This window comes from Oryctolagus cuniculus, chromosome 11 (assembly GCF_964237555.1).
Source record: "Oryctolagus cuniculus chromosome 11, mOryCun1.1, whole genome shotgun sequence".
NCBI lineage: Eukaryota > Metazoa > Chordata > Mammalia > Lagomorpha > Leporidae > Oryctolagus > Oryctolagus cuniculus.
In genome coordinates, this window is record NC_091442.1 from 116,383,348 (window position 1) to 116,402,090 (window position 18,743).

The 18,743-nt window shown below is 48.9% G+C and overlaps 1 protein-coding gene across 11 annotated transcripts in view; it reads left to right on the plus strand.

Annotated features, from left to right (window-relative positions):
• TNRC6B (trinucleotide repeat containing adaptor 6B) overlaps positions 1 to 18,743 on the plus strand; it is a 287,810-nt gene that overhangs the window by 202,749 nt on the left and 66,318 nt on the right. For 10 of the 11 annotated variants that reach the window (XM_051834072.2, XM_051834078.2, XM_051834074.2 and 7 more), the window contains 2 exons: positions 12,385 to 12,472; positions 18,677 to 18,698. In XM_051834072.2, coding sequence (XP_051690032.1) covers positions 12,385 to 12,472; positions 18,677 to 18,698 — 110 coding nt within the window. Of the gene's footprint in view, positions 1 to 11,638; positions 11,706 to 12,384; positions 12,473 to 18,676; positions 18,699 to 18,743 lie in introns of those variants that run through there. The other variant, XM_070052957.1, reaches the window with a different exon arrangement.

Here is an 18,743-nt window from a genome sequence, read left to right on the forward strand (position 1 = left end):
GAGCCATCACCTGCTGCATCCCAGGGAATGTATTAGACCAAACTCAAACCAAGCACTCTAGTTTGGGATGCATAGAGGCCTGCGTTGTGCTACAGCAGTTAAACCACCATGGGTGACACTGGCATCCCATATCAGTGCCAGTTTGAGTCCCAGCTATTCCACTTCTGATCCAGCTCTCGACTAATATGCCTAGGAAGGCAATGGAAGAGGTCAAGTGCATGGGCCCTTGCCACCCATGGGGGATACCTAGATGGAGTCCCAGGTCCTGGCTATTGCAACCATCTGGGGAATGAACTAGCAGATGGAAGACCTCTGTCTCTGTCTCTTTGTAATGCCGCCTTTCAAATAAATAATAAAATAAATTTTTAAACTACTTTCATAAAGATAGTACTAACCCAGCATTGAAACACCAATTGGAATATCAAGACTTAATCTTGCTATTGATGTGGTTATTATTCAGTGAGGAATGACTACAGTTCTGTATTTTATGGGAAAGAAACAGCTGAGTGCATTACACCTGTGCTACCCAAAATGCGACAGAGCTTGATAGAGTACAGACTTGTAGGTCCCACCCCACTCCTGCTTAGTGAGCAGCTGCATTTTAGTGTGCGAGAAGCATTGCTTTGCATGGCCTCTGAGAGGAAGGTAGGCCACACGAGAAGGTGCTGTGCTGCCTTTGTGCACGGGTGATTGCCTGTCTCCTGTCACAAGATAAAACTCAAGGCAGGAGAATTCTGTGGTTCTAAATGAGTGAAAAAATGTAATAACCTTACAGTTTTAGGTTTAGCCTGACTCTTTTCTTCCTGTTAGCCACATAGTCTGAATGATTTCTTTGCCCCAGCTCTGTTTGTCGTTGTCTTCTAATTTAATATCGTGTGCAAATTACATTAGCATCCCATTAAATTCCCTCAGTGAGATCCAGCAAATGAAAAAAATGTTGAGAACAGATCCAGCATAGATATTTGGAGGACTCTGCTATGTAATTTCTTCTCCTCAATGGATATAGTCCAATGTGCTCTCCTTTTTTGTGTGCATTTTTAATTAAAAACATTCTAAATGGTTACTTTGAGCACTTTGCTTAACTCCTTTTGTTATGCTCCTTTTGTTAATTTTTCTCACTGCAAATAGGCATGTGGTAGCATTAATTCTTAATTGGTCATGATTGGTAATGGTTTGTACCTAGTTATTGTCTCACTGTTTTGTGAATTTTAAGGAAATACATGTCTGTACAAGTCAGAAATATTCCCTGAGCTTTGAAAAGCCCTGTTAGGTCTTTTTGGGCAGAGTTCTTGGGGTGCTGACAGTAGCGTCTCTCCCTCGGTCTGTGGTGATGCCTGGAGCGGCTGGAGCGCAGGTGCGTCCCAGCACCTCGCCTCAGGTGTGACCTCAAGGAAGCTTTCTCTTCTCCCTGTGCAGTCGGCAGCCGTCGGCAGGTGCAGGCTGTAGGACCCCGGCGTCCCTGCCCTGCTTCCTGAGGAAATGAGCGACCTGTGTGCTCCATAAAGCCACACAAGCACACCTTGTTGGCAGAGCCTAAATGGGGCTGGGACCTCTAGGGGTTGGGGAGTCTGGGAACAGGCAGGGGTCTGGGAATCGGCATTGACCCAGCTGGCGTGCGTGCCCACCACAGAGTGAAGTAGCAGCTTGCGGGACTGCTGTGTCGCAGAAGCTGTCAGGAAAACAATTGCAGGGCAGCACTGAATACTCTCCTGCCGTCTGTCACTTACATAAGACAAGCAATACCTGATCAGTAAAACTGTACCAGTTGGAACGTGTTACATTGAATTGTAGTTTCTAGACTATTTTTGGAAATGCATTTCTGTCCACGTCAGAACTAAACAATTTCCAAAATTCCTCTGGACTCTGACGTGGTTTCCATAAAGAGCTACTAACAAAATGTCTTCAAGTTGAAGTCTTTGAAACAGTTTTAAATAGGAATCAAAAGATGAGTTTGAAGCTCTTTCTTCTAGTTGGAATTTTTGAGATAATTGTAGAGTAGCACTAAGTTGTAAAAAATGGCACAGAGGACCCATGTGTCCTTTACCCAGTTTCCCCAGTGCTCACTTCCTGTGGAACTGTAGAGAGCGGCATAGCCAGGGTTGGGACACGGGTGCAATCTGCTTCCTCCAGTTTGCCTGTGTGTGCATGTGTGTGTGATTGTGTACAGTTGCATCACAAGTAGGGGGCACATATCCACCACCACCCTCAGAGTATAGGACCAGTCCATCAGCACAGAGCACACCAGTGCCTCTCCTTTTAGAACCACACCGTCTCCCTCCCTGCCTCACCACCTCTGACAGCCACCCGGATCATTCAGGAATGGAACATAAATGGGATCTTGCAGCATGTGGCCTTCGGGGTTGGCCGATCTCGGCATGGCTCCCTGGAGATGCCTCCCAGTGGCTGGAGTAGTAGCAGTCTCTTGCTTTTCTTGGTCAAGCTCATCGTTGTTCTTCACAGATGGACTTGCTCCATTCACATCTGCCTGGATGCTGAGAGTTGGTTCCAAACCCTAGGCCCCAAGGCGCGGCCACACTGACTGACCGCGGAGAGCCAGGGCAGGCTTTGACACTGAATTTGAGGAAAGGAAGGTGCGCCTGGGTGTCTCGACTCACCTGCCTGTTGAGTCCTGGCTGTTTGTTGCTGTGAGGTTCTCAGAGTCGTATGCCTCGGGGGGCACTGGTGGACGTGCACTTGTCAGCGCTGTCTGTCCTTCACGTTTGACACGACGGGCTTCGGGCATGCTTCGTCGTGTCTTCTGGGAGGTGCAAAGATGTTCATCTCCTGCCTGGATTCTAAGAAGCTGAGTTCACGTGTCCGAGGTTCTGGTTCCTTCAGGCATCACAACCACTGCACACTCCTCAGAGTTCCCCAAAGTGCAGCAGAGATGGAGGCGAGACCCAGCAGCGTGAAAAGTCGCACGGAAAGCTCCAGGAGGCGGACGCCTCCGGGCAGCATGGGGCATCTGGCAGGCCCCGAGGTGATGAGTGAGGCAGAAGGGAAGCGTTAAGTAAGATGCCTGGTTCTGGGCTGCAGACGTGGCTGCCGCTGAGGAAGCACCGCCAACTCCAGCTCCACGTGTGGGAGCGCGATGGGGCAGAGTCCCTGTCCCACGCTCGCCCATGGCAGGGTCCTGCTGCTCACTCTTCCCTCTGCCTGGCCACTTCAAGAGACGTTTCTTTTCTTTAGGTCTCTGCCTGGACGTCATGCCTCACGGAAGGGGTGAGCGCCTCGCGTTTCCCTTCCCTTCACTCTTGGACAGCACCTTATCTGGGTGTTTTTTTTTTCTTCCTTTTTTTTTTTTTTTAAATCTAAAGTGTTCTATTTGTGGAACTTTTTAAAAATTTATTTCAGGGCGCCGCGGCTCAATAGGCTAATCCTCCGCCTAGCGGCGCCGGCACACCGGGTTCTAGTCTCGGTCAGGGTGCTGGATTCTGTCTCGGTTGCCCCTCTTCCAGGCCAGCTCTCTGCTGTGGCCCGGGAGTGCAGTGGAAGATGGCCCAAGTGCTTGGGCCCTGCACCCCATGGGAGACCAGGAGAAGCACCTGGCTCCTGGCTTCGGATCAGTGCGGTGCGCCGGCCGCAGCACACCAGCCACAGAGGCCATTGGGGGGTGAACCAACGGCAAAGGAAGACCTTTCTCTCTGTCTCTCTCTCTTACTGTCCACTCTGCCTGTCAAAAAAAATTATTTCAGGGGCCAGCGCTGTGGCGTAGTGGATTAACCCCCCTCATGCAGCACCGGCATCCCATACTGATTCGAGTCCCGGCTGCTCCTCTTCCCATCCAGCTCCCTGCTAATGCACCTGGGACAGCAGCAGCAGGTGACCCAAGTCCTTGGGCCCTGCACCCACGTGGGAGACCCAGAAGAAGCTCCAGGATCTTGGCTTCGGCCTGGCCCAGCCCTGGCAGTTGTACTATTTGGGGAGTGAGCCAGTAGGTAGAAGACCTCTCTGTCCTCACCCCACCCCGCCCTGTAACTCTGTCTTCCAAAATAAATAAAAATAAATCTTAAGAAAATAAATTTTATTTCAAAGATTTATTTATCTATTTGAAAGTTAGGGTTGGGTCCTACATTGTGGCATAGTGGGTAAACCCACTGCCTGCAACACTGGCATCCTGTATGGGTGCTGATTCAATCTGCTCTACTTCCAATCCAGCTCCCTGCTAATGGCCTAACAAAGTTATTGGAAAATATCCCAGTACTTGGATCTCTGCTACCAACATGGGGGACCTGGATGAAGCGCCTGACTCCTACCTTTAACCTGGCCCAGCCCTGGCAATTGTGGCCATTTGGGGAATGAACCAACAGATGGAAGATCTCTCTCTCTCTGTCTCTCCCTATCTCTGTAACTCTGACTTTCAAATAAATAAATACATTTAAAAAAAAGAAAAGAAAAGAAAGGATTACGGAGAGAGAGGGAGAGACAGAGAGAGACCTTCCATCCACTGGTTCACTCCTCAGATGGCCACCGTGGCCAGGGCTGGGCCAGGCCAAAGCCAGGAGCTTTGTCTGGATCTCCCAAGTGGGTGGCAGGGGCTTAAGAACCGGGGCTATCTTTTTTCCCAGGTCATTAGCAGGGAGCTGGATTGGAAGTGGAGCAGCTGGGCCATGAATGGGATGAACCCGCACCCACATGGGATGCCAGTGTCACAGGTGGCAGCTTTTCCTGCTATCCTACAACCAGCTCTACTCTTTTAAACTTTCATAACAATTTTACCTGACATATAAACTTGTGCATATTTATATGTACCACTCGATATTTCCATATATGAGTATGTTATGTAATGCCCAGTTAGGGTGGACATTTATCATCTCAAGCATTTATCACTTCTTCATTCAAAATTCTTTCTTCAAGCCTATGGGTTTTTTTCTTTTCTTGGAAGAAAAATATACAGTACATTATTATAGTACTCAACACTACTGTGCGATGGAATCCAGCTTTCTTTTTTGAAATTTATTTGAGAGGTAGAGAGACAAATAGAGAAGAGCTCCCAAATTCCCAAATGCTTACAACAGCTGAGGCTGGGATGAGTGGGAACCTGGAACTCAATCCAGGCCTCCCATGTGGGTGACATGAATCCAGTTACTTGAGTTAGTCAGGAGCCAGGGCTACAAATGGATCCGAGGTACTACAGTATGGGATGTGGGCATCTTTGCTTGTTTTCTTGAAGATTTATTTACTTATTTGAAAGTCAGAATTACAGAGAGACAGAGAGAGAGAGAGATCTTCCGTTCTCTGGTTCACTCTCCAAATGGCTGCAACCACCAGGGCTGGGCCAGGCCAAAGCCAGGAGCCAGGAGCTTCTTCTGGGTCTCCCGCACGGCTGAAGGGCCCCAAGCACTTGGGCTATCCTCTGCTGCTTTCCCAGGTATGTTAGCAGGGAGCTGGGTCTGAAGTGGAGCCTCTGGGACTTGAACTGGCGCCCATACTGGGTGCTGGTACTGCAGATGGCAGTTAACTTGCTGCACCACAGCGTTGGCCCCTGATAGGGGCTTCTTAACCACTAGGCTAAATGCCCACTCCCAGCTTTACTCTGTGTAACATTTGTCATGATCTCCTGCCATTGTGGGCTGTCTGCCCCCTGAGGGTAGGGACTGTCTTTTCCCACTGTTCTGTCCCAGGTGTTCTGTCCCTGTCCCAGGTGTTCTGTCCGTCTGTGTGTGTTAGATGAAGCACATCTCCCTTGGAAGGTGTAGAAGTCTGGCTCGCTCTGAATTGTGCTTTTCACTAACATTTGTTTGGAGGCCGTTCTGTGTTCCTGGCATTTGTGCCAAGCACACAGACAAGAGTAAGGTTGGTCCCCAAGTCCCACAGTGTGCTGGGTGCACTGGAGGAGGGCGTGCTGACGCCTGGTGAGTACAGAAGCCGTCAGTCTCACGGAGTCAACACCTGGATGAGAGCGCGGGCCTTGTGACTGAAGGCCGTTTTCTGAGTTCACGGTGCACGCCCCTCTGTCCTCTGCCTGCCTCGTCCCCTGCGCTGCATCCACCTTGCCCTTCCTCAGTCACAGCGTCTTCCTCCTCTCCACTTGTTCCCTCTGTCTGGAGTGTTCTCCAGGAAACCACGTGGTCAGGGCGGCCTTTCCTAGCCATCACATGCAAAGTGCCCTCTCCCCTGCCTGTCTTTCTCCCTCTGCTCACTCTGCCTGTCCCCTTGGGGGCACTGTTGCCACCTGAACATACATTTCCTTCCCTTGTTTGTTGCTGTCTCCCTCACTAAAAAGTGAATCTTCTGGGACCTGCAGCTTGGTTTTGTCTCCGCCTTACCCTCAGGGCTTAGGGAAGCATCTGGGTCATGTGGAGTGACAGTAAATGTTTATTGGAGGATTGAGTCTGTTCCTGGGCACCCTGGAAGATGACAGGGAGAACACAGCCGAGCACCCAGGGCAGGCTCTGCTCCTGTGACAGCAGCATGCTCCAGAAGCCATTTCACCTGCTCTGGTGCTGCGATGACTGACTGCATTTACCTTGAGGGCGACCCGGGAGGCATGGACCACAGCTACCGGGTACACGGAATATGGCAAATTTCTTTGGAATTGGAGTTCTTAGGGAAGGATTCATGGAAGCAAGTGGACCTTGAGTCAGGACTTGATGGTGGGCAGAGTGTGCTGTGCAGCTAACAGGAGGGTGGAGAGGCAGGCATTTGGGTGCCTGGCATGCCTGCATCCCATTTCTGAGTGCCAGGATTTGAGTCCAGCTCCTCTTTGATTCTAGCTTCCTGCTAATGCACACCCTGAGAGGAAGCAGTTCATGATGCAAGTGTGTATGTCCCTGCCACCCATGTGGGAGACTTGGATTAAGTTCCTGGCTGCTGGCTTCACCCCGGCCCAGCCCTGGTGGTTGTGGGCGTTTGGGAAGTGAAGCAGTGAGTGGGAGATCTTTGGCCATCAGTGTATATGTGTCTCTCTGCCTTTCAAAAAAAATAAATAACAAGGAGGCTGGCTTTTATGGCTGACATGCGAAATGGCTGATGACAAAGGGGGATGTGGTGCGGCTGCCAGCGGCTGCCAGGGCCTGCGCTGGGGTTTGCGGCACAGTGGCTGCTGCTCGTAGCTTACCCACACGGCCTGGCACTGCAGGGCAGGGCTCTGGTGTGGTTATCCTTCAGGAACATCAGCCCGGGCTCCTGAGTGTTCTGAACTTGCATGCAGAGCAGGAGGGGACTGCCGTGCCTCAGCTCCGTGGAAGGACGGGCACCTTCCTTTCCTCTCAGATAGTGCCCATCCTGAAAAAGATCACTTCTGCTTCTCTCCGCCGATGGATCCTGTGAAAAGCAAAGAAGAAAATGCCATTGTAGTCTTCCTTCACCTAGAGGTCTGTGAGAGTCCCCTGGCGTTCTACCATCCTGTGTTTATTTTAGATTGCTGTATTTGCACTTGCTGTATCCTTTGCTCACCCACGCAGCACCTGTTCCTCCAGGACCGACAAGAAGTAAGCTGAAGTGGTAACAGACTTGTCCACTGCAGAGGCCAGTGCTGGTGCCTGGTGTTAGATCCCAGCTCCTGGGCGAGGGCTCCCTAACATCCACCTGTCCGGACACGCACAGAGAACCTTGGTACAGCACGCCCCCTTCAGTGAAGGAGATGGGTTTGGGCTGGCAGCCCTGGGTGTGACTGGGAGGTCTGGAGCGCTGTGAGTCTGAGGGGCTCCATATTCCACACGTGCCTGCAGGTCACTCACGTGGGAGTCTTCACAGGCGAGGAAGTGTGGATGCCCATGGTGTTGCCTGGCACGTGGCAGACCCTCAGTGAACACTAAGCAGACGTGTCGGCTGAACCGCGTGGCGATTTGGGAGAAGAGGGAGGGAGGACGGGAGTGAGTTCTCATGCTCTTCTCATGAGTGGGTGATGGCAGAACGGGTCCCACTCCTTGTGTTTGTATTTGGCCCTGGATGGGAGATTGGATTTTTGAGGTGGAAGCCAGGTAATAATATCATAAAGTGTAGATTTAAACTAGAACTCAGAACAGAAGTTTTCAACAGTAGTGAGTGCCACGTGGTGGAATCCCTCGAGAGTTCTCTGTGACTTGATCTGGGGTGCTGCCAGGGCAATCGTTTTGTGGTTTTTGTTTGGATCTTGTTTTCTTTTTGGAAACAATCTCGAATTTACAGAGTTTGGACTTGTATGATTTTAAAAAGCCTTTGATTCATTTGAGGATAAACTGCTGACCCACTGCCCTTTGCCAGCAGCCCTTCCCACAACCCTTTCTAGTGTCTTTCTGACAAAGAAGAACATTCCTGTGGAACCGCAGGGGACTGTGCGCTGGGTGGGGGTGGGGCCCAGCAACAGTGACCCACTTCTGCCATTGGCTCGCAGCCCCTCAAGGGGGACACTCGCCCCAGTAGGGAAAGTGTGCTGGGTTAAGTCTCTGGTCCCATTCCTGTGTGGGACAGTGCCTCAGTCTTTCCTTGCCTGGCACGTCCTTGATGACTGCACACCCGTTGCCCTGTAGCCGTGTAGAGTGCCCCTCGGCAGGGAGCCACGCGGCGTTTCCTCCTGGTCATAGCTGGGTCGCACGTGTTTGAAAGGCATGTGGCGGACGTGGTGCCACAGCATTGTCCCAGGTAATTCACAGTCTCAGTTTGGGCCCTAGGTGATTAAGATAGTGTCGGCCAGGCTTCTCCTTGGTACTATTTCCCCCTTTCTGATTAAGAAGTATTTTATGGGAGATGCTTTGAAGTTGTGACTATTCTGTTCCTCATCACTTGGTTTATTCTCTCTGCGTCAGTTCATATTTCTCTGTTTTCTGTAGTGGCTCACCATCTCTTACTGTCATTTGTTGTGATGCTTGTCTTGTCCCAGATTTGGCTTGTAGGAGCCCCTTCTGACCTGTCCTCTGAGACTATTTAACATGGTCTAGTCTTGGAGCACTTCCTGCTTTTTGGCAAATCTATAGTCTAGTTCCATCTTGAACTTCCCTCGCCCTAGCCATAGAATTAGCGCTTTTTCCAGAGAACTCCGATTCTTTTATTAAATATTAATAGTTAGAGGCCACCAGCCTGGGTGCTGCGTGTGTTGGCTGCCATCTCAACATTGCATTGATGGAGCTAGGTGTGTGTGTGCGTGAAGAAATACATACTCCCAGAAATCTGCAGGCAAGGTGACTTCTGTGTTCAGTATGATAGCCGTCTACATTTAGTGAAAGCCTTGAGTTCATGCCAATAACTAGTTTGGATCCAACCCTACAGGGCTTATTTGCATTTTTGGTAGCTCCGGTTTTCAACAGTGAGCAATCTGTGTCTTACTTATTGATTGGTCGCCCTGCGCGTAGCCGGCGTCCGTCAGCTCCTACAGGGATGCCCTCCTTACTGTGTATGGGCTATGACTCAGCACAGGGCCTGGTGAAGCTCCCCAGAGGCTGAGCCAGAAGAAAGCCGAATCCTGCACTGTGGGATTCGTGGAATCATAGCAGGTTTGTAAGTTGGGTTGGCAAAACAGGTTCTTCTAAGGAGGTGAAATTGCAAGGGAAGGCTGCACTCGACCAAGATGCGTGGCAAGAGTCAGGGTGCAAGCACAGCCGTCTCCTGGAAAGCTCTGGAAAATATTTGTTCTGGAAATAAATCCCCTTCTAGTGAGCATGACTTTCAGTCTCTTCCTTGAATTACCTGTTTGTAGGAAAAATACTTGAATAGGTTAGTTGTTTTTTAAGAATGTGTCTCAGGAAAAACTTGCAGGCTATTTTTACATTGCATTTTTTCAGATAAACTTTTGATTTCAGAATAATTTTAGATTTGTGAAAAAGTGGCAACTTAGTGCTTTTATAATGCACTAAACATTGAAGTAGGAGAGACATTCAGGTTGTGGTTGCTTCTTTACTGTAGTTGTTTTCACTATAAAATGTGGAAACCAAATATCAGTAACATGGGCATGAGGAACCCCAGCCTGAAGCCAGAGGAAGAGAGAGACTCTCAGAGTGGAGTGTAACAGGATGTGGAAGCAGGCGACTCAGATGGCAGCGCCCATACTGCCAGTTTTCTAAGGTCATTTTTTTAAAGATATATTTTACTTGTTTGAAAGGCAGAGTTAGAGAGAGAAAGGGAAAGAGAGACAGAAAGGTCTTCCATCTGCTGGTTCACTCCCCAAAAGGCCACAGCAGCTGGGGCTGGTCAGGCTAGAGCCAGGAGCAGCTTCCGGGTCTCCCAGGTAGTGCAGAGGCCCTTGGGCCATCCTCTGCTGCTTCCCCAGGCACTTTAGCAGGGAGATGGATTAGAAGTAGAACAGCTGGAACTCGAAAGTGGAATAGTGCCCATACGGGATGTGGGCATCTCAGGCAGCACACTTTATCCACTTCGCCATAACACCAGCCCCCGGTCACTTCCATAAAGTGGTACAGAGTTTCACACTTTGATGTACGCATATAGAATCTGACTCCAGCATCAAATATTAAGTAAACTCTTCCTCTGATTGTATTCATAAAGTTTTCATGCAGGTTACTTTAAGGATGTAAATTTTGTATATTTTGTATATTTGTACCCAGAGCGACAGAAGGAGAAAGGCCAATCTTTGTGATTGTGGAAAAAGGCAGTGACAACTGTAGCTAAAGCAATTAAAGAAGGCTTACTCTCTGTAAATACAATATTAAGTGCACATGCCTGACCTTGGTTTTGGTTCAAAGTTGCTTCTGTGCAAACTGAGGGTTTTGAACTGTATCTCCACTTGCCAAACTTAGCACCTTCAGGAACCATCTTGGTGGTTTTTGCCCTATTTGCATATCTGTTATTTGCATAACTTTGTTCTTTAACTTAATTAATTTGACCTTACTCTAGGTGATACCTGTAGAATCATGATTTGGTGGCCGGCGCCATGGCTCAATAGGCTAATCCTCCACCTTGCGGCGCCGGCACACCGGGTTCTAGTCCCGGTCGGGGCGCCGGATTCTGTCCCGGTTGCCCCTCTTCCAGGCCAGCTCTCTGCTGTGGCCAGGGAGTGCAGTGGAGGATGGCCCAGGTGCTTGGGCCCTGCACCCCATGGGAGACCAGGAAAAGCACCTGGATCCTGGCTCCTGCCATCGGATCAGCGCGGTGCGCCGGCTGCAGCGGCGGCCGTTGGAGGGTGAACCAACGGCAAAGGAAGACCTTTCTCTCTCTGTCTCTCTCTCTCACTGTCCACTCTGCCTGTCAAAAATAAAAAAATAAAAAAATAAAAAAGAATCATGATTTGGTGTGCTGGGCCCCCTAAAATGAGGGCAGGCATTGCACTCCGTGGGTTAAACTGCTGCCTGGGTCATCCATATTCCATATCAGAGGGCCTGGTTTGAGCCCCGGTTACTCTTTGCTTCTGGTCTAGCTCCCTACTGATGTGCCTCAGAGGGAGCAGATGATGGCCTCACATACTTGGGTCCTTGCACCCCTGTGGGAGCCCTCATGAAATTCCTGGCTTTGGCCTGGCCCAGCTCTGGCTGTTACAGGCAACTGGGGAGTAAACTGGTGGATGGAAGATCTCTCTGTCTCTCCTTTTCTCTCTGTCACTCTGCCTTCCAAGTAAATAAATAAATGTTAAATGTTAAAAAAAAAAATCTCTAAGTACCACAGGCAGTATCTGCCCAGCATTCTGGGGGACGGGGGCTCCATCACTGATTGTCCTTGCAGTTCTGAAATTCAGTGAGGACTGAGTTTGGAGTTTCTTACCTTAGCCTTGAAGTTGTTAACATCCAGTGGTTACTCAGAGGATACTCCAGAAAGTCTGTGGAAAAGTGAATTAAAGGGTAAGTTTTATTTTGTTGCAAAAAAATTTTTTTGTTCAAATCCATGCATATTATTGTTTTCAAAGAAGTTCATGAAAAGTACATATTATGAAAAAACTAGGTGTGGATTTCAACAACAGTTTATCTTTTTTTTTTTTTTCAAGATCTATTTATTTACTTGAAACACAGAATATGGAGAGAAAGGGAGAGACAGGGAGATCTTCCATCCACTGGTTCACTCCCCAAATGGCTGCAAGGGCTAGGGCTGGGCCAGGCCAAAGCCAGGAACTTTATCTGGATCTCCCACCTGGGTGCAGGGGCCCAAGTACTTGGGCCATCCTCTGCTACTTTCCCAGGTACACTACCCTGAAGGTGTCACGGGGACACATAAATTATGACACATAGCTGTGCACCGCCATTGACCTAATAGACTGGTTGTGTGTGAGAAATATTGAGAAGCCAATGGATATTGTCATATTCAAGTCAGGCCTTTTGCTGTGTGGAAATAGATTAATCCTTTATAAGAGGAGTGATAAACCAAGGTGTGGGAATTACGAGATGCGGCGAGTAACGCCGAGTGTCCTGCTCAGTCACGGCGAGGAGCTGTTGCCTGGCAGACGCCTTACAAGCGTTTCCTTGGCTACAGGAATGGGTTGTGAGGATGCATGCCTAACCTTCTGGTGTGACATTGCCTTCACAGAGAGAAGGAGCAAGAAAGGGAAGAACAGTTAATGGAAGACAAGAAAAGGAAGAAAGAGGATAAGAAGAAAAAAGAAGCCACTCAGAAGGTAGGTTTTAATCCATCAGATCTGTCTCCAGGGCTGCCGAGCATCCAGAATAAGTAGCTGTCTGGTCTGGACACCTGACCTCTCAGTAATACTGCTTGAGACATTTATCTAAGAGTGTTGTTGTTGTTGTTTTAACCAAGCAGAGTTAGAGAGCGAGACAGAGAGAAAGCTCTTCCTTCCGTTGGTTCACTCCCCAAATGGTTGCCATGGCCGGCGTGCTGCACCGATCCGAAGCCAGGAGCCAGGAGCCAGGTGCTTCCTCCTGGTCTGCCATGCGGGTGCAGGGCCCAAGCACTTGGGCCATCCTCCACTGCACTCCTGGGCCACAGCAGAGAGCTGGACTGGAAGAGGAGCAACCGGGACTAGAACCCGGAGTGCCGGCGCTGCAGGCAGAAGATTAGCCTAATGAGCCGTGGCGCCGGCCTGTTTAAGAGTTTTAAGACTCAAATTGGGATAAAATTCAAGGCTTGCATTTGTACCACAATGTAGATGTTGGATAATGTCGCAGCTGATTTTAGGATAACAACAGTAAACGGTATTGACAAAGGCAAGAGAGTAACGTGACTCACAACTATTGTCCTATTTCCTTGTTTGTATCATAATCGAATCTCCATCTCTCTTCCCTCCTCCCTCCCTTCTTCCATTCCTCCTTTGCTCCATCCCATCTGTGGATCCTTCCTTCCTCCTTTCCACCTTCTTCTTCCCCCTCTCCAGGCATCTCCCTCCCCTCCTCCCCTCCCCTCCCCTCCCCCCTTTCCTGTCTGCCCTCTTCCCTCTTCCTTCTTCTCTCTCCTTTCTCCTCCCTCCCTCCCTCCCTTCCTCCCTCTCCTGTCTGCCCTCTTCGCTCTTCCCTCTTCTCTCTCCTCCCTCCCTCCCCTCTCCCCTTCTCCTCCCCTCTTCTGCCCTCTTCCCTCTTTTCCCTCCCTCCCTCCCTCCCAACAGACGGGTTCTTCATTAGTTGATTCACTCTCCAGATGCCCACATTAGCCAGGGCTTGGCCAGGCTGAAATGAGGCACCAGGAACTCAGTCTGAGTCTCCCACATGCGTGGCAGGAACCCAGGAACTTGGTTCATCACCCGCTGCCTCCCAGAGTATACGTTAACAAGAAGCTGGACTGAAACCCAGAGACTTCCATACGGGTTGCCAGCTTCCCAAGTGGCATCTTAACTACTATGCCAAACACCCACCTCTGAATCTCCATTTTCTTAAGCAAGTTTATAGAATAACTTTACAACACTTGCTATCCTGGTGTCCTTTTTGGCCTGCCCATTGTTGGTTAGGTGCGCGTACGTTTTAATGATTGCGTGTGGAAGCCCCTCAGGAAGGATCTAGAGGGTCTGCGAGTGCTCTCAGGGTTATGTCATTGCACAGCTTTGAGGGATTTGCTTAGAGAAAAAGGAGAAATGCTAAAAGGAAAAGTGACAGGGTTGACAGCTGTTGGCAGTCAGGTCTCAGCTGAGCTGTTTGTCAGTGGTGAGAGGCCCCGCCCCTCGCTTCAGCGTGCCCTCTGCCCTGGCCCTGCTTTGCTCTGGCCTCTTTCCTGCACCTCACCTTTCCTTTGATGTGGCCTGGCTCAGCAGGGCTACCTGTGAACCTTTTTTGGAGGCAAGGAGATTGCTTTGAGCCTTGGCTAATGGTTCTTCCCACTACCTGCAGCACCTGGGAAGCAGCGCCTCCTGCTGTGGTGCCAGGAGCTCAGCAGGAAGTGTAGACTGAGAGTCAGTGCAGTTGAACACGAGCCAGGTAAGGGGCAGAGGCTCTGGAAGCATTTCCGATGCAGCGTTTCTCATACTGAAATAGATCATATCTGAGTACCAGCACAAAGAAAATCCTAGGGTATTTTCTGAATTGGATTACTTAAAACCGTGCCATCTTAAACATAGGAACAGAATTTTATCTTTTCTTTGTGACTTAATTAAAAGGCACATTCATTATTATTTGGTGCTGTAATAGACCATAGTACTCTTTAAGATTCTGTCTGCTTCCAGTCATGGTTCTGTTTCTATTAATAGTGGTTTGTTCCTCATCACATCTCGGCTGTACCTGCTTCTCACGTGCAGCTTTTCATCCTAACTTGAATTGTCTAAAATTCTGGAGTCATAAAGACTCTGAATTAAGAAGCCAGATAAAAACCCAGAGGGTTTTTTTTTTTTTTTTTAACGTCTCCAGGCGTCACAGCCACGTCTGCTGTCACTGAGGCTGCAGTATGCAGGTTCAGTAGCCATGGGGCATTGGTGGCCTCGACCCTGTGACCTCTGGACTCTTGGAATCCCCCAAGTGGAGTCATGTGACACTGAACCTCAGTGAACGGTTTCTTTCCTTCAGGGCGCTCAGACGTTTCGTCTACTGTGGTAGCACAAACACTGAATTTTGCAGTCTGTGGAGTGGATGGTTACTAGGCCACACACCAGGAACCCTGAGCAAAGACTGCTAACAAGAGAATAACAAATAGAGTGATTGTGTCAGACAGTATACATTCCACCTGCACTCAACACAGATAACACTGTTTTGTGTGTTCTTTTTTTTTAAACTTAATTTAAAAAAAAAAAAAAAAAACAAAACATTTATTTGAAAGGCAGAGAAGCAGAGAAATCTCCATCCCCTGGTTCACCCCCGAGATGCCCACAGCAGCCACAGCTGGACCAGGCTGCAGCCAGGAGCCCTGCACTCAGTCCAGGTCTGCCGTGTGGGTGGGAGGAAAGCAAGTACTTGAGCCATGATCTGCTGCCTCCCAGGATGCATTAGTGGGAAGCTGGAATGGAGGATGGAGCCAGCACTCAGACTCCGATGCTCATCACTGTGTCAAACTCCTGCCCCAACTGCTTTCTGTTGAACTAAAAACATCAATATCTAAAATAGTGAAATATGTATCTATAGGGACTGGCATTGTGGTGCAGCAGGTTAGGACGTTATTTGCAGTGCTGGCATCCCATTTGGAGAGCTGTTTCAAGTCCTGGCTGCTCCACTTATGATCCAGCTCCCTGCTAATGTTCCTGGAAGGCAGGAGAAGATGGCCCAAGTCCTTGGGTCCTTGCCATGCATTGGTAGACTTGGATGGAGTTCCTGGCTCCTGTCTTTGGCTTGGCCTGGCCCCAACCATTGCAGTCATTTTGGGAGTGAGCCAGTGGATGGAAGATCTTTCTCTTTCTGCTTCTCCTTCTCTCTCTTTCAAATAGGTAAATATTGTGTGTGTGTGTGTGTGATACACATACACATAGAGAAACACACACACACATCTCAAACTCACTAGATTATTCTGACAGAAAAGTGATTTAAAATGAAGCACAGTTGGGTTGGCGTTTTGGGGTAGTAGATCAAACCTCAGCCTATGAGGCTGGCATCCCATATGGGTACCTGTTTGAGTCCTGGCTGCTCTACTTCCAAAACAGCTCCCTGCTAATGTGCTTGGGAAAGCAGCAGAGGATGACCCAAGGGCTTGGTCCCCTTTAGCCATGTGGAAGACTTTGATGTGGCTCCTGGCTTCGGTCTGATCCAGCTTTGGCTATTACGGCCATTTGGGGAGTGAACCAGCAGATGAAAGATCTCTCTCTCTCTCTCTCCATCTCTTTCTTTCTCTCTCTCTCTCCTCTCTCCCTCTCTCTCTAACTTTGTGTTTCAAATAAATCTCTGAAAAACAATGAAGGATGGTGTGTGTGTGGGGTGTGGGGGGGGTTGGGGGGTGTGTGTGTGTGAGGGGTGTGGGGGGGTGGGGTGTATGTGGGTGTGTGTATGTTCAGGAGTGAATAGGATTATTCATGTGGAGAGAACAGTTGATGCAGCTGGACAGTCCCCATTGTGTTCGCATCTGCATGAAGGACTGATCAAGAAGTGATGGCAAAGAGGAAAGTTACCACAAGTAACACAGATTCAGCCATTTCTGCTCAGAGGTGTTCTATGTCAGCTGCAGTCTAGGCTGACACGACTGAGGCATGGCCTTTGATATCATTTTATTACACTGAGTCATTGCCTGATTTCAGAATTGAATTCCTATTTGGCAGGTTTAAGGAGCGAGCACAAAGCTCGCCATGCGATTATCTCAGTGGTTTCCAGCCTTATTGTCAAGACAGTGCCTCGACTGGGAGGCACAAAATGTGCTGCGATGCAAAGAAATGCAGGGAATGTGCCAGAGGTTCTATTGTGTGGTCGTTCAGTCAGTCAGCAAGCGTCTGTGGGGCCCCTTTGGAGAGCTGCCGCACCTTCCACGCTGCTGACTCCGTCGCTTCACAGCCGTCTCTCTGTGCCTGTTTCCTCCCCTGACTTCGGGTTTCTCCAGGTTTTGTGTTTGTATTGCCAGCAACTTGGGAAGCGCCTGGTACTGAGCAGTCATTCAAAAAACATTTGTTTAATAAATGAATGATGAAGAATAAAGAACAAAAGACAGTGATGTAATTTTCTGGAAAAACTGTTACTTAAAGCTAAAATTGAATTACTTCCACACAGACATTAACCACGAACTTGCCCTGCTGTGTTCAGTGGTGATGGTGGTTTGCTCTTTCCAGAGCCATCCTGAGTCAACTGTCAGATTTCCTTCATGAGAAGAGGTGTCAAAGAAAGACTGCATTCACCTCCGGGAGGCTGGAGCTGCCAGAGGAGGAGGAGCGTTGTTTGGCGTCAGCAGAGCCCGCGCCCTGATAATTCAGTCTCCCCCCATCTAGGGCCCGGCTCTTTGTTGACAGAGCCACATTGTGGGACATATTGGACATCATTTGGGATCATTGCTTACAGCTGGGGAAGGCAATAACTTCCATTTAACCGCTCTTCAAAACGGCATTCTAAGAAACGTTAGCAACGGTATAAAGCCTCAGTTACCGCAAGGAACTGGTGTCATCCTTCGGTAAATGGGGCAGTGGAAGAATTACGCTCGTCTCACAGCATTTTTGGTAGGATTGCAACGTATAGCAGCCAGGACCAGGAAACATGTTCATTTTAAGACAATGAATTCCACAGATTCAGGCTGCACTGTTTGCTCGTCCTGCAGTGCGGGAATGTGAGGGGCACCCTAGGAAGTCACACAGGCGGATCGTTGGAGTCAGGCTCGGAGCGGGTCTGTGCTGTGCTGGGGTCCTCTTCAAGGCAGGCTGGTGGGCTACAGAAACAGCCTCCCACGTGACCCTGCACCACCTAGCATAGCTTCCAGCCACAGACAGCCAGATCACTGCTTCTGAAGAGGCTTGTACTGTTCATCTTTAAAATTAGAACAGTTGTACACTGTAGAAGTCGGATTACCAGTATAAAAAATGCTTCAGAAGACTGGCAGCTGGGAAGAGGGAGCCAGAGTCACCCCTGATCTCAGTAATGAAATGGATTCTGGCCTGCTCGCCTCGCATGGCCTGTGAAGTTTGTGCTGTGCTTAAGTTACGGGGCATGTTTTCCCCTCCTGCAGGTGGCTCCTAATTGCTGTTTCCAAACTAAAAACCCATTGTTGTATTCAGCCCGACAACCTGTCAGGTTGATCGCTTCCATAGATGTTTAGTATCTGTAGAAAGAACTCTTAACAAACCATTCTTTGCTTGAGATTTGCCTGTTTCCATGTTACTGCTGTACTTTGTCTACTTTGCATAAACTTTGATGATAACAGTGATGTATTGAGCATTGGCAAGCGCTGTGTGGTGCAGTCCTTACACTGCCTTGCAGGGAGATGATGTTACTTTTGCCATTCAGCAGAGAACAGAAAACCGAGCCCTTGCTGTCGGGAGGTGGCAAGACTCGGTTCCGAGCCCTGCCTTCCCTACCGCACAGCCTGTCTTGCCTGTCAGGATGGGCCCCGAGGTTTTGGTTTTCATATTTGAGACTGTGGGTTTGAGTCTATACTTACAAGGGATTTTTTGGTCTGTTTATTTCAGTGGCTAATTTAGTTTCTGGACCATATCCATTTGATTTTTTTCTACTCGCAGTAATCAAAATGGCAAACACCATTCCCAGTATAGGATTTCATCATTGAATGAGTATTGAATGCTTTAAAACCTTTAAAAATTATTTTTAGAATGCTTCCCAGTGGTGGTCATGTAAGTTGTAGCTGGACACACGGCCATACTCTTGACAAGGATGTCTCAGCTGACTCCTAGCTGCTTTTTTCTGGATTTTCACTATGCCTGTGTATCTGACGGCTTGAATTACATGACTTTTCAGAATGAAAGTAGTCTTATAATGCAGGCACTGAATGCAAAGCAAATCTTATTTACTTATGTCTGTTTATTTTGTAGGTCACGGAACAAAAAACCAAAGGTAAGATTCACCCCTATCCCCATCCCCAGAAGCTCTGTTGTTTAA